Raw genomic sequence first — 16,971 nt, forward strand, 5'->3', positions numbered from 1 at the left:
GTGCTATAACTAGTGTCTCACAGATGGGATAATTGAAAAGAAGAAAGCTGATAAGATCTATCATACTTCTAACAGAAGAGGAATTTAGCAATTTAATTATCATTTTCTCCATTTTACTTCTTGCATATCATGACACTTGATTTGCAAGTTTTATTACATGATTTACTGTCAGTCTTGTGATGCAATATGCACCAATATATCTGGTAGTAGTTCAGCAATCAATGCCATATGTCATAGCAGAAAATATCCCAATGTCAATATGTATCAGTGAATCAGTGAATCATTACACCTTGTAAAAGACGGTCAGTTTGTCATTTGTCATTATTTTTATTGATTTTGCATACCAGTTTCTAAGCAGTCCAGAGTGTATCATGTGATGGCCTGATCCATAATTTCCCAATCACCTACTGTTACCAAACTTTATAAATAGCTTGCATTTGGTGTATGGAAGAAGCTTATCACTTTTGGGGTCAAAGGTCAAGGTCATCATGACTGAAAAGAAAAGAAATGGTTTCTGCACAATAACATTAGTTAACCTTACAGACCTGGACCAAACTTTGTTAATGGCTTGCACTCTGAGTAGGAAATAAGACTAAAACTTTGGGTAAGAAAGATGTCTGTCAATTTTGGTGTAGAAAGGCAATGGTCACTGTGACGGAAAAAAGATAAATAGTTTATATACAGTAACATTAGTTCTACATTACAGACAAGGACTAAACTTCTTTGTTGCTGGCTTGCACAAAGTAAGGTAGAAGTCAGTGTATTTGGGGATCATTATTTTGAAAGTCAAGTTCATTGACGAAAAATGAAGACTGGTTTGTGCACAAAAATTTCAGTTCTTCACCATGTATGTGTAAGAAGGTAGATGGCTTACATTTTGAATAAGAAAAAATCCTATTGATTTCGTTGTCAAAAGATCAAAAGTCAAGATCTCTGTGACTAGAAGAAGAAAACTATAGATTTTGGGGTCGGAAAGTCATAGTCATGTTAAGTCTGATAAAAAACAAGGTTTCTGCACCAGAAGTTTAAGACCACAGACCTTTCTCAAACTTCAACATTATTGGGACCTCTTGGCCAGTAATCTGCAGAACAAACCATAACTTACTAGAGTATATAAAGGAGACTTTAATATGTAGGGTGGGTGCATAATGTACCATCCCCATTATCCCCATTTTGTAGTTAACTACTTTGATCCATCAATCCATCACTCTGTAACATATTTTGTAAACCACTAAGTGGAGATTCATCTGTCTTGGTAGATATTTAATTACATAATATTCACCTCCAAGAAGGGTATTATTTGTGAATGCCTCCCTTGGGGTCTATGGTCATTGCCTGTCATGAATCATGCCAAGGAGGGGGAGGCAGTTTCCACTTGCAGGCAGTAAGTTGTAAGGAAAATACAGCATATTCAGTCTGAATAATCTTTATTTCCACCAATTTTTGGTCCATAGAATAAGCTAAATTATCTGCCTTAAATTAGATTGTTACATATTTCAAACTAATATCCAATTTGGTTGAAACTTTTGTACCCCATTAAAAACAGATATCACAGATTCTACTGTACTTGCAATAACTGTTTTTCAGTTGTGATAAAAATAGTTTAAGACTCTGTGTGTTTCTATGTGTACAGCTGCATGCGATTTTGAGGAAGCAGACCTATGTGGTTATCAACAAGATCCCAATGATAACTTTGATTGGACCAGAAATGCAGGAGCTACAGTTACAACTGGCACTGGACCAAGTGCAGACCACACCTATGGAACACTAGATGGTAAGATAAAGAAAACCAGTTTCACTATTCTTTGGTCAATATTTTGATGGCTGTTAAGTTTATATTAGTCAGCTACACGTATTTGACTACCATGTAACTATCACATATTTGGAATGGTTCTTTTCTGGTTCTAAACTACAAGTTTAGGAAACAGTCTCATGTTTCAGCTCCCACATTCTGTATGTGATTCAAAGTGCTTGAAAAAGCATGATATCCATTCATTTATCTGATGCTATTATCTGTGCCTAAATACCTTAGTCATCAGTACTGGGTAAGTCATCTGTTGCCTAGATACATAAGTCATTGGTGCTGGGTAAGTTATCTAGTGCTTAAATCTCTAAGTTACCAGTACTGGGTAAATCATCTGGTGCCTAGATGCCTAAGTTATCAGTACTGAGTAAGTTATCTGGTGCCTAAATGCCTAAGTTATCAATACTGGGTAAGTTATCTGGTGTCTAAATACTTAAGTCATTGGTGCTGGGTAAATCATATGGGCCTAAATGCCTAAGTTATCAGTACTGGTTAAGTTATCTGGAGCCTTAATGCCTAATTTATCAGTACTGAGTAAATTATCTGGTGCCTAAATACCTAAGTCATTGGTTAAGAGTAAATTATAGTTGTAATGTTTTGTCTTGTGATTGCAACAATTTATACTGGGATAGAACACAATTCACTTGTATGAATGTTACACAAATCCTGATTACTCTAGAGTAGCTGTCTCTATCATTCACTTGAACATCACTCTTCAGCAGACTTGCACACTTACATGTATGTGCATAAATCTCAATTACAAGGTTGTAGTTGGAATATGCAGCAGAAAGTGTGGAGATTTGTGATCACACAATTCATTACAGTTGCTTTATTGTTACTTCTTATAAGCAATGAAGCAAAATAAGTGAAATAAATTAAGTAGCAATATGGAATTATTTCATTGATTATCATGGACCTTTGTAAGAAGGGGTCAGGTGGCCTCGTAAGAGATGACAATGTTGGAAGGGGTCAGGTGGCCTCATAAGAGATGACCTTTGTAAAAAGGGGCTCAGGAGATTAGAATAAGCCTGATAAATCCTCCTGCATATTATACGAGGTGATTAATGGAGGCAACCCTTTTCTTATGAGATGCTTTTTGTGATGATGCTCAAGATAGTCTTGAACTTTTTAAATGTGTTGGTTATGTAAAAAAAATGTTTACTTTGTATTTGAAGGATTTTGCCCATTTTATGCCAGTGTTTTGTACCGTATGTCTTTCTTTTCAACTCTAAACTTACTCAATAGTGTATGGCCATGTTTGTGCTGAGGTGCTGTTAAACCTTGTACATACATGTATGCATGCATGCACCATCTATCTGACAATCCATTCATCCATCCATCCATAAATTCACCAATAATATCACCATCAATGTCAGTTTGCATTATATGGTTGGTCAGGCATACATACATACATACATACATACATATGCAAAGGTAGCCACTGTATTAGGAACTCTTTTGATTATTTTTCCAGGACACTACATGTACATTGAGACATCAGCTCCCAGACAACCCAATGACAAGGCCAGATTTATCAGCAAGGTGTATCCTGCCACTAATGGGCAGTGTCTGACCTTCTGGTACCACATGTATGGTTACAGCATTGGCACTCTTAATGTCTATATCAGCCACTTCAACCGCCTTGACAGTCCAGTATGGAGTCTGTATGGTAACCAAGGAAACCAGTGGCGCAAGGCTCAAGTCACAATTCAGTCACCTTCACAATATCAGGTAGAGTACTTTTTATAGTCTAAAGTTGTTTATTTGATGCAACAAAAATCAGCTTTATTGATGTAACAAGTAAGAGCTTGATTAATGTAACAAGAATCAACTTATTGATGTAACAAGAATGAGTCTTATTGATGTAACAAGAATGAGCCTTATTGATGTAACAAGGAAGAGCTTTATTGATGTAACAAGAATGAGCCTTATTGATGTAACAAGAATCAGCTTTATTGATGTAATAAGAATGAGTCTTATTGATGTAACAAGAATCAACTTATTGATGTAACAAGAATGAGTCTTATTGATGTAACAAGAATGAGCCTTATTGATGTAACAAGGAAGAGCTTTATTGATGTAACAAAAATGAGCCTTATTGATGTAACAAGAATCAGCTTTATTGATGTAATAAGAATGAGTCTTATTGATGTAACAAGAATGAGCCTTATTGATGTATCAAGAATGAGTCTTATTGATGTAACAAGAATGAGCTTTATTGATGTAACAAGGAAGAGATTTATTGATGTAACAAGAATGAGCCTTATTGATGTAACAAGAATCAGCTTTATTGATGTAATAAGATTGAGTCTTATTGATGTAACAAGAATCAGATTGATTTTTTGGACTTAGTCATTCCATCTACATGGTTTGGAGGCGGGTAGTTTTTTTTTTTTAAAATAGTTGAGAAAACCAGCTTTACAGGTATTTCTTCTTGCCTGTTATTTTGATGGTATATTGTTACCCCTTTATAACACCATTCATTAAAGCCATAGTTATCTTCATTGTAAGAGGGGGAGTCTTATATTAAGGGATATTCCAAGAAGGTTGTGTCAAGAAGGTGCTTTAAAACTAAAATATACAATTTATAAAGTGTTGTGAGACTACATTAAAATTAGTTTTTATAAGTTAAGAACGAAATTAAAGTAAAATAAATAAAGTAGATAAATAAAGTAGTAAAAAAACAAATTTAACTAATTTAATGTGGTCTAAGACCATATCCTTTATTATATGGGGTGGCAGCTTACGGAGGGGTTTTATAATGAAACACCTCTGACTTTATGTTTATCATTTTTTTAGGTTGTCTTTGAAGGTGTATGTGGCAGTAGTTTCCTGGGTGACATTGCTATTGATGATGTGTCAGTGGCAATTGGAACCTGCCCAGGAGTAGGGACATGCGATTTTGAGACAGACCTTTGTGGTTGGACACAGAGCCATAATGATATATTTGACTGGACAAGACACAGAGGTCAGGCTTCCTTCACCTCAACTGGACCAGCTGTAGATCACACATTTGGAACAACCACAGGTACTATGGTCACTTAGAACATGTTGTGCCTTTTCTTTTTGTAATCCAGGAAAGAAGTCTTGGATATGTTTGAAGAGGTCACTATTGAGTGTATGTCTACTTGGATAAAATTATGTCACAAGACATCACAAATTTATTAGAACATTTGCTCTGCCATTTATCTTCAGAACCAAATCATTCATGGTCTAAAAATGTCATTAATTTCTCTAAGTTTAAAATTCAAAAAGGACTTAACATTTGCTTGTTGTGATTCATTAAAGTCATCAGAATACTTTAGGAATAGTATACTTTCTATAATGGAATACTTTAGGAATAGTATACTTTCTATAATGGAATACTTTAGGAATAGTATACTTTCTATAATGGAATACTTTAGGAATAGTATACTTTCTATAATGGAATACTTTAGGAATAGTATACTTTCTATAATGGAATATTTTAGGAATAGTATACTTTCTATAATGGAATACTTTAGGAATAGTATACTTTCTATAATGGAATACTTTAGGAATAGTATACTTTCTATAATGGAATATTTTAGGAATAGTATACTTTCTATAATGGAATACTTTAGGAATAGTATACTTTCTATAATGGAATACTTTAGAAATAGTATACTTTTTATAATGGAATACTTTGAGAATAGTATACTTTCTATAATGGAATACTTTAGGAATAGTATACTTTCTATAATGGAATTGAAATGTTTCAGGCAAGCTTTTGTACTGTATCTGAGGTGCTTTTTGTTTTGAAAAAGTCATGAGATATTCTAAATGTTGACATTTTAATATCAAAATAATTATATTAATATTATAATTAATTAATTAATTAATTAATTAATTAATTAATTAATTTGCTGCCACCTCTGCTAGATGACCATAAATAAATCAATAGTATGCAATGTTAGAAACATTAAATCTACAACCAGGAGCTTAATAAAACTCTGTATATATCTTTGTCAACCAGTTTATCCAGTCTTGTACCTAAACTAATTAGAAACCTATCATTTAGGTATTGCCATGCCTTTTATTATACAGTAATGTGTATTGTTAAATGTATTTAGATTTCCAAAAGATGTAAAAATACAGTTATTCAGAAATTACAATAAATGCATTTTTTGCAACAGGTACCTACATCTTAATTGAATCAACTGCCCCTCGTCAGCCTGGAGATAATGCCATCCTCGTGTCCCAGCAGATATCCAACAACAATAATGGCAACCAAAAGTCCTGCTTCGTCTTCTGGTATTTCATGTTTGGGGCAGATGTAGGGTCTCTCAACATAAGTGTCAAAGTTCACAATATGGACACAAAAACACTACTTTGGTCAAAGTCAGGAGACCAGGGAAGAATATGGAGCCGAGGACAAATAGAAATTGACCAGCAGCCAGATAACTTTGAGGTAACTGAGAAGTGTCATTGGTTGTAATATGTGCATAAGTATCATTATGATTGCCTTTTATTATCATTAATACATATAATCTGTCATCTTTATTAAAAATAATAATTACTTTATTTAAAGAGGATAACACATTTAGCTGAAATACTTGTATACCTTGAGGCCCTCATTACAAAGAACTTATTTATATACAAATATGCATATATACACACACTTATGTGTACATATACAAATATGCACATATACACATATTCATGTATACATATACAAATGTGCATATATACACACATGTATACATATACAAATGTGCATATATACACACATGTATACATATACAAATATGCACATGTATACACACATGTATACATATACAAATATGCATATATACACACATGTATACATATACAAATATGCATATATACACACATGTATACATATACAAATATGCACAAATACACATGCACACATATACAAATGTGCATATACACACACTTGTATACATATATAAATATGTACAAATACACACACTCATGCACACATACAAATGTTCATATATACACACATGTATACATATATAAATATGCATACACACACACTCATGTATACATATACATCATAGCATGTACATGTATGGACAACTATATATTTACTTTATTTCCTTGTTTCACCAGATGGATACACACCCATACATAATGAACCCTCATAGTCAGTATACCTGCAGTATGCAATGAGTGACATATAGATGGGTAGTATATTTAATGATGCCTAGAGGCAATCATGAATACAAATACAGTTGTTTTCATTCTACTTTTAATTATGTCTCTGAAGCCACTGGATTGTCTTTCTTTCTCTTGTCATATATATTATTTCTCATCAGCATTGTTGTTGTTATTATTAGTTTACTGTAGCTTAGGTGAAACTAAGTAAAACAACACTAAGTCAAACAAGGTCCAAGGGACTGAGACTAAAATGATGAAATTTAAAATATCTCTGCATGATTTGACAACTCTGGAGAAATTGGTAACAAATGCATGAATTTGTATTTAAAAAAATTTAAATTTCTTATGATGAGAAAAATACAGTATTGAAAAAATCAAAGGTTTCAAATTATTCAGCTTTATGATGTGTCATTTTAAATGTTTTTTAGTTGATGGTGGAAGCAAATGTTGGTGCTGGTTACCGTGGTGACATTGCATTGGATGATTTCCGTCTTGACAACTTCCCATGTATTGGAGGTAATTGTGTTTAATTTCTGAAAAGTATTGATGTTAAAAAAAGAATATCTTAAAAATAATAACTATATAATTTTTGCACATTTTGTGAAATTTTGAGGAAAAAATTGAAAGGACTCTTTCCCATACAATATGATATTGCATTTACTCTATATACTCTTTCCCATACAATATGATATTGTGTTTACTCTGTATACTCTTTCCCATACAATATGATATTGTGTTTACTCTATATACTCTTTCCCATACAATATGATATTGTGTTTACTCTATATACTCTTTCCCATACAATATGATATTGCGTTTACTCTGTATACTCATAAGTAGATTCCAGTTGCAGACTGAACAAACTCAGATCTACCATTGCAAAATGCATCAGGTCTGGGTCTATACAGTTTAATTATTAGGAGTTAGGAGAAATCATTAGAACAAGCAATATGTACCCTAATCTGCCAGTTCATTTATGTGACAGCAGGTCAGGATCTATGATGTTTTCAGTTGACTTGACTTATAAGCGATTACATACAGTATACCAAACTTGTGGAAAATGAATAACAATTAAAGCATGGGAGGATGCTGCATTGCAATTTTTTAAAAAGTATTTTCACTGATAGTACATTTTTCTGTCCTCCATAGGATAAAATATCATGTTACAGTATCAATCTGTTTATCTGTCTCTCAATCTGTCTGTGTGATCTTATTGTGTGTCTGGGATCTTTAATATCATTGTTACTGCAGTCTGTCCATGTGTAATTTGCTATAGCAGCCATTAGTTTTCAATTTGTTTCCAACTCATTCACTCCTCTGGAAAAGTTTGAACTGCAAACTGATGGGTAAATCATATATGACATCAGCTTACACCAAAATTCGAGGAGGCTTTCTGATGCATAGAAGGGTTTCCATAAGTGAGCTTTCTCAACACAGGTGAACTTAATCATTTGGAAGTGAACATGAGATCTGCTCAGTGCTCACCATTTTTATGAAATCCATAATAGAACTTTAATAATAAGGACAAACAGCAACACTTGGACTTTAGAAATGTCATACTTGCAGCAAAATAGGACTTCTTGACATTTATTGATATTAATCCAAGAAAGAACATATTAAGCCTCTGCAAAATCTAAAAGCAGATTGATATTTATTTGCATGCTTCAAAACAGAAATATGGATGTTTAAAGAAATTTGTTATAATCCACCATTCATATTTAATTTTTTTAGCGCTAGAAATACAACAGGGTGTAATGATTTGTAATTATTCATGGCAAATACTTTCTAGAGTGAAAGTATTGGTCTTTCTGAATGCTGAAAAAAAATAAAGAAAAATGAAGCTGAATGAAATGAGGTTGGAAAGAAAGTGCCTGACAGCTTGGAACAGTTTTGATAAGTTTCTGTCAGATCTTGGTAATAAGCAATATTTAATAACCTGCCAAAAATAATGAGTAAAAATATTTCAGAAATTTCACTAGTACAGGTTTGTTTTTTATGTGAGTAGAATTTTTATAAAAACTGCTGAAAACTGAAAATTCAGCAGTGTTAAGTGTCAAGGACAACAAGGCAAGCATCCTTTATCATGCTTTTTTGTGACTGTGTTGTGGTTGATTCTGAAAGCACAAATACATTTTTACTATCTGTTTCTGCCAGTTCCTGCATGCTCAAAATATAAGCAGACATGGTGAAGTATCTTTTTCAGAAAAACTGGAAAGGTCAGCCTATTCAGCTGCATTGAAATAGATGTTAGGCATGAAAAAATTATTTTGACATAAGTTTTGGTGTTGTAAAACAAATATTGTCCAAAAAAAAACAGTACATATGGTGTGTTACTTCCAATTAATATTTTCTTGGCAGAAATCAACAATAACCAGACATTCTTCTGCCAGGATCAAAGCAACAGCACCTTGCCCATTACAAAAGTGTGTGACTTCAAGACAGACTGCGTTAATGGCCAGGATGAATCTGATTGTGGTAAGAAAATATCTTGCACTCATTATGCCCATGAAAAATTGTCCCTTACTGTAAAGTCCCTTAGTATACCACTGCCTCCTCTTGTAATGCTGGTCATATGGTCATAGATTCCATTAAATTGTTTGGATTTTTGTTGTTGAGGCAACATTAGTGAGAAATGAGACACAGTAGTCACTTTTCTGGTGATGGCACTGTCATCTCATTGTTATCATTTTGATACAGTTTTGTTTGAAGTTTTCCAGCAGTGCTTTGATTGGTGAGAGAGACAGATATCAAATGAGGAGGGGAGAAAGAGAGATGAAAGTTGAAAAAATAAGTTTTTCTGTCTTATATAGTACAGAAAGTTTAACAGCAGTCATGTATATTCATGAAATCTATACTTGATAGATTTATTAGGGAGACATAAGGGCAACAAATACTGAGAAGAACATGATAGGGTCAAAGAGATACAGTTCTGTGTCAGCTTTTCTAACTTTAAAATATATAAACTACACTGAGATTGCAACCTGCATTTGAATGCACACTATTTTTTTTTAATTCTGTCCCATAATTATCATCATTTGTTTTCTTCTGTTTTTTTTCTTTCTTACAAGCTGAAAAAGCACTGCCTTTAATCTTCTTTGAATTGATATTGATTTTACAAACTGAAAAAAACACTACCTTTAAACTTCTTTGCATTCATACAGATTTTACAAGCTTAAAATTCACTTTAAACGTCTTTCTTATAATATTTTTTTTACTCAATAATATGTATCTTGATCCATGCAGTAACATAAAAACTTATTTCCAAATCATTGCAGTTATTTTTAATATACCATATATACCCATGTACAAGTTGAGTCCATCACCAGATAACATAGATTATGATTTGCTTTTGAACAATGCACAAGCAGATCAAAGCTTGTGTTGTTTGTTACTGATTATTCCAAACAAACTGCATAGACCCAGATCTGCTGGCACCTTATGTGTCTCGGCTGATCTGGGTTTATGCAGTTTGGCTCAACCTATAAGCGAGTGTATTCTATTTTTCTAATACAATTCAGAAACATATTCTAGTCATGGAAATACAGAATAATTACAGATATTCATGTAATGCATACTCAAAAAATGCAGAAGGTGTTATTTTCTCTCCAGATACATATATGCCATTAATAAAGTAATAAATCTAAATTAATGGTCTTAATTACTTGATGACTAATTGGATTATATGTTAGTGCAATCTGATGCAGAAAGTGAAGTCTACAATCATTGAATATTTCTATCTATAGATATCAAATGATATGTAAAATCATGTGATTAACTGATTTGTTTGTTCTACTGCTGCGGATACATTTTCTTTTGTGGCTTTGGGAAAATGACATCTTGGGTGGTACTTCAATTTGTGGCTTTTGGGAAAATGACATCCTTGTTGGCGCTTAAATTTGTGGTTTTCAGAAAATGATATTTTGGGTGGTACTTCAGTTTATGGTTTGGGGAAAATTACATCTTGGGTGGTACTTCAGTTTTTGGTTTTGGCAAAATGACGTCTTGGGCAGTACTTCATTTTGTGGTTTGGGGAAATGATATCATGGGTGGTACTTCAGTTTATGGATGGGGAAAATTACATCATGGGTGCTACTTCAGTTTGTGGATGGGAAAAGTGGTCTTTTTGTTCTGCACAAAAAACTTTATTCATTGAGTCTTCAAAAATTATGGTTTGTATTAACCCAGAAATCCACCAAATTTGTTACCCTGCTAAAATTAATACCCCATGAAAATTAGTGAACTGGCTGTATATGAAAACAAAAACATGTAGAAAAGTTCCCAGTTGACAGTGAGCATGTGCAACAAAAGAATTTTAAATTTTCCCAGGTGACTGTGACTTTGAGCAAGACACTTGTGCCTGGGGTGATATTAGCATTGGTACCCAGAGCTGGCAGACAGGAAACAATCAGTCAACATCCACCTCCAGCATGGGCACAGGACCATCATATGACCACACACTTGGAAATGAACGAGGTGGGTAATTCAGATGGTTCAGTATATGTTAATTTTAGACTACCTTATGTACTCACTTATAAGTTGAGTCAGATGGCAAACAACAAAGAACCTAATCTGCCATAGCATAATGTGCCTGTGGATAATGGTCTGTGTTGTTTGTTATACTGATTACTTCAACTCCACAGATCCAGATCTACCAGTACATTATGCAACATCAGATCTGGGTCTGTGCAGTTTGCAGTTGGGCTTTCTTATAAGTGAGCATATATGGGCAGAAATATGCCTTCTAATTCTACTTCAACAAATGTTATTCATGGGCTGGAATATGGTATGCCTTTATTCTGCCTGTAAATTTTGACCAATCAGAATGGATTTCTCTATGCCAGATAAATACATCTAATAGATTCTACTATCCTTATAAGGCTTCCTCACTGAAAAAACTGAATTATATGTAAAGGAAAGAAAAAAATCCTTCTCTGACCTAAATGGATTTGATTCAACCAGAATACCTCATTTTCTAGACTAATTATTACATAATAAAAATAAAAATGATAATAATATCAATTTTACAGGTCACTATATGTATGTGGATGGGGCTACTGGAACAGTGAACAGTAATGCTGAGTTACAAGGCCCACTTCTCCATCACTCAAGTTCCACGTGTCAGATGCAGTTTTACTACCACATGAGTGGGGCAGGTATGTGTATCTGATTTTACTACCACATGAGTGGGGCAGGTATGTGTGTCTGATTTTACTACCAAATGAGTGGGGCAGGTATGCATGTCTGATTTCACTACCATATGAATGGGGCAGGTATGTGTGTCTGATTTTACTACCACATGAGTGGGGCAGGTATGTGTGTCTGATTTTACTACCACATGAATGGGGCAGGTATGTGTGTCTGATTTCACTTCCACATGAGTGGGGCAGGTATGTGTGTCTGATTTCACTACCACATGAGTGGGGCAGGGCAGGTATGTGTGTCTGATTTCACTACCACATGAGTGGGGCAGGTATGTGTGTCTGATTTCACTACCACATGAGTGGGGCAGGTATGTGTGTCTGATTTCACTTCCACATGAGTGGGGCAGGTATGTGTATCTGATTTTACTACCACATGAGTGGGACAGGTATGTGTGTCTGATATCACTTCCACATGAATGGGGCAGGTATGCATGTCTGATTTCACTACCATATGAGTGGGGCAGGTATGCATGTCTGATTTCACTTAAGCTTTGATAATGCCTTATAAAAGTTGTCACCCACTAAACTAAGAATTGAACATTTGAAATGAGCTTGTAATAAGAATGATCTTAAATTGCTAAAATTGCAAAAAGTCATTGGGCTGGTTGAATGAAAAAAATGCAAAACCTTTGTTTCAAAGTGATTAGATTCATCTACAGGACACTAAATTCCATTGTTTTTTGGTGGGGTTTAGAGGTTTTCTTTGTGGGTACATGAATCTTTTGGTAATATAAAACCATTTTTAACTCACATGGCTATATGGCACTGATTCAAGAAAGTGGAACTTTGGCAGAGCTGATGTTAGTGAAAAAATATTATTCTGGAGAAGAGATATCCAAAAGACAATACCTCTGAGCAGTGCAAATTGTACATAACAACCATAAAGAACCGTTTCCCAACATGTTTAGATTTGCAGTGCATGTGCCCCTTCAGACAGCTATGTATGTGCCCCTTCAGACAGCTGACTCTGAAAGTGGGTTCTCAGCACTGAACAATATTCATGCACAGATAATGAACGGATTAAGCTAAGAAACAATAAATGGAATAATGTGTATACAACTTGAGGAGACATCTTTTGAAGAGTTTTATTTAAGTAGAGGTCTAGCAGAGAAGAGTGAAGAAAGAGAGATGGATATTTAAGTCTTGAGTAAATGTTGAGCTTTTGAAATATTGACCATTTCCTCCTTCCTCCCTTTTTTCAGCTACTCTTCCTTTATTTTACTGACAAGGGAAGCTCCCATCTTTTGTTAAAAGCCTAGCAACATCTCTGCAGCCCCATGGCTTTAACTTTTCTGTACAATTATTTGGGAATAAAAGTCCTGTGCAAAGATCCCTCCAACTCCAGGGGTTTATGATTTGACCCATACTGCATTCTGTCAAATAAGTATTAATGCTTATAAAGAAAGGAGACTTCCCAAATACAATATTGATCAGTCATTTATTGGTAAATGATATGGCAGATGGAAAGATGCTGCCATCAGTATGAAAATTCATGAACTTTCCAGCTATTGCAAAGAAGCTGTGGGAAAGGTGATTACATGGCTGACAATGATGCAATATATAGGTGAAATTTTGAGGTTAAAAAGTGAATCACATGTTACTGCTAACAGTCATCTTCCATGGGTGCTGCCTGATAAAAAAATTAACAATTTGAGGTGATGGTGATGAGACAGATAGCAAAATTAATCAGTTCCTGAAACTTTGTGGTTAAGACAACACAATAATTAGTGTGTGGGTAAACAGAAATACAAAAAGACATGCTGATGTTCAGAATGGGATATTACTGATTCTCTCTCTCTCCATGTTACACATGTCAATCAGCATTAAGAGCTTAGCATTAGGACTGGTCGGCCTGGTGTCAGGATAATGTGACTGGGTGGTACATCATGCTACATGTCTGCGGCATGATGCCCCAGTGCTGAACATCACTATAAACTGCCACACTGCAGACATTGTAGCCGTATCTAAATCACACACACACACATAAATACCAGCATTATCATTTGACTGATGAAGTCTGGTTGGTTTGTACCTAATATTCTATTCAGTATTACCTTGTTGATATGAGTCATAAACAGAGTTATATTAGATTTAATGAATTCAGAGGGAGGAAACATTTTCAGTTGTGGATCTTGTCTAAATCATTCCATCTGAAATCTGGCTTTGATTAAAGACTGGTTAATTTTGGTCCCCATAAGGTTGTTGTAATACTAATAAAATCTCCATTTCCTGGCCACCTTTTTAAAATGACAAAAATTTTGGTCTTAATGGTGTCCAGATAAAAGTTATTTTGCTGTATTTGCAGTATATAGTTTAAATGTATTCTATCTTTTCTGGGATATATGTTTAAGTTTATTTTACAAAATTTAACTTTCTTTATTTGCAGGCATTGGTGCATTGAAAGTGGCAATAAATGAGGGTGGCAGAGATACAGTGATATGGGAACAGGACAACGCTCAAGGATCACGATGGGTTAGGGCCCTTGTGGACATTGGAGAAGTAACCAGACCTTTCCAAGTGAGTTTTAACTTTTTAGTTTGCCTGCATGAAAATGCAGGAGAGTTTATGCATACCCCAAGCATAATAGTCTTTGTTGGTGGCATAGGCGTTAACAAATGTTCACCTTTGTGTTTAGGTCACTGACTCAGCATTTGGTTACATATTCCTGAAACTTTATATCTAAATATGTTGTGAGGTGTACTACACTGTCTTGCCAAAAGTGTCTCATTGTGAACAACTTTTCATGTTAAATTGATAATAAACACATTTTAATTTAGGTCAGTTTCTGGGAATTTATTGCCTTACAGCGATGAAAATAGATAAGGCATGCATCATGAGGAGCACTATCTAAAAAAGTAGGTCATGCTAATCTATTTTTTAAAATTCTTGTGAACATGTACACTTTTGGCAATCATGTTAGTTTTTGAGACTGTTGCTTGTTATATTATGAAAATTGATATGTTCATGGAATGTAAGGAGTATTACACCATGATATCAAAACACTGGTCACTATGATCTACTTTTCATGCATCAGTGGTAATATACAGCTTGTATGTTTAGATCACTTTCCATGACACTTGCTTGTACATCATAAAACTGCACACATGATTCTTCTTGACGCATATTCCACATCTTTACCAAAAGCACACTTCTGAGTTTCAGTGACAATATTGCATTTTTATCTCACATGTCCAAAAACTGGTATAACCCTATGATTGTCATGAATCGTCATGCGGTATAACCCTATGATTGTCATGAATTGACATGATTGTCATGCGGTATAACCCTATGATTGTCATGAATTGTCATGTATTGGCATGCAGTGTACCCCTATGATTGTCATTAATTGTCATGCAGTATAACCCTATGATTGTCATTAATTGTCATGCAGTATAACCCTATGTTTGTCTTGCATTGTCATGATTGTCATGTGGTATAACCCTGTGATTGTAATGAATTGTCATGTGGTATAACCCTATGATTGTCTTGATTGTCATGTGGTATAACTCTATGATTGTCATGAATTGTCATGAGTATAGCCCTATGATTGTCGTGCAGTATAAGCGTGTTTGTCATGAATTGTCATGTGGTATAACCCTATCATTGACATGATTTGTTATGCAGTATAACCCTATGATTGTCATGCAGTATAACCCTGTGATTGTCATGTATTGTCATGATTGTCATGTGGTATAACCCTATGATTGTCATGTATTGTCATGATTGTCATGTGGTATACCCCTATGATTGTCATTAATTGTCATGCAGTATAATCATATGAGTCATTAATTTTCATGTGGTATAACCCTATGATTGTCTTGAATTGTCATGATTGTCATGTGGTATAACCCTATGATTGTCATGAATTGTTATGCAGTATAACCCTATGATTGTCATGCAGTATAACCCTATGATTGTCATGAATTTTCATGTGGTATAACCCTATGATTGTCATGCAGTATAACCCTATGATTGTCATGCAGTATAACCCTGTGATTGTCATGTATTGCCATGATTGTCATGCGATATAACCCTATGATTGTCATGTATTGTCCATCCATTCAGAAGGGAATTTGGAGTCTTCCATCTTAAACCCCCCCCCATTTTGCCATTAAAAAAGTGTGTTTTGAAGTGACAGACAAGGAAAGATGGCCATTTGAAGTGAAATTACCCACCTTTTTGTCAACATCAAACCTTTGTATAAAAAAATCCTGGAATTGCCTTTGTACTAAATTCTTATTGGACTATTGGGCAAACCCATACAGGTCTTTGAGAACCAAAGGTTGTTTTTGTTATTGTTTTTGTTTTGTACAAGCTAGCCATCATGGCAGTGAGTCTGGTTAACTCATTTCATTTGACCAGTTGAACACTGTTGTAAGTATTATTATATAGGTAACATACTTTAACATTAATTAGTGTTTTGTCTTGCTAATTTGCAAATGTGATCAGTGATAGCAAGAGAAGTGAAAGGAGTTCTTGATGCATGGAAAGTTTTGTTTCACATAAACAGTTCATTATGGAGAAGTGAGTTCCAAATTTTGTAGTGAACTTAAAATTCCAAATTGCCATTCAGAGGTTTTGCTCAATATGAGAAGAAATTTCACTATACTAATTACTGGCAAATTGAATTGAGGAATCAATATTTTACTAACAGAACAAATTTTTTTTAAATCCAGTTTTAGTGTTGATGTTTCAGGAATTAAATGTCCCTTCTTTTTTAAAAAGAAAATCTTGTTTTGTTTTGAGATGAAGACACTCACTTTAATGCTTATCACTTTTAATAAAGGGTGACATAGTCTTAAAGTCCCTTCACATCTGAGA

General features: G+C 34.3%; 1 protein-coding gene across 1 annotated transcript in view; it reads left to right on the forward strand.

Annotated features, from left to right (window-relative positions):
* The window catches only part of LOC149785045 (MAM and LDL-receptor class A domain-containing protein 2-like), a 349,170-nt gene that overhangs the window by 238,616 nt on the left and 93,583 nt on the right, over positions 1 to 16,971 (forward strand). Inside the window, exons 115-123 of the mRNA XM_089931272.1 lie at positions 1,634 to 1,774; positions 3,279 to 3,535; positions 4,604 to 4,832; positions 5,959 to 6,233; positions 7,378 to 7,465; positions 9,308 to 9,424; positions 11,276 to 11,422; positions 11,977 to 12,102; positions 14,537 to 14,667. Of these exons, the coding sequence (XP_089787398.1) occupies positions 1,634 to 1,774; positions 3,279 to 3,535; positions 4,604 to 4,832; positions 5,959 to 6,233; positions 7,378 to 7,465; positions 9,308 to 9,424; positions 11,276 to 11,422; positions 11,977 to 12,102; positions 14,537 to 14,667 (1,511 nt within the window). The remainder of the gene's footprint in view (positions 1 to 1,633; positions 1,775 to 3,278; positions 3,536 to 4,603; positions 4,833 to 5,958; positions 6,234 to 7,377; positions 7,466 to 9,307; positions 9,425 to 11,275; positions 11,423 to 11,976; positions 12,103 to 14,536; positions 14,668 to 16,971) is intronic.

This window comes from Sinohyriopsis cumingii, chromosome 13 (assembly GCF_028554795.1).
Source record: "Sinohyriopsis cumingii isolate HCF-2022 chromosome 13, ASM2855479v2, whole genome shotgun sequence".
Classification (NCBI taxonomy): Eukaryota; Metazoa; Mollusca; class Bivalvia; order Unionida; family Unionidae; genus Sinohyriopsis; species Sinohyriopsis cumingii.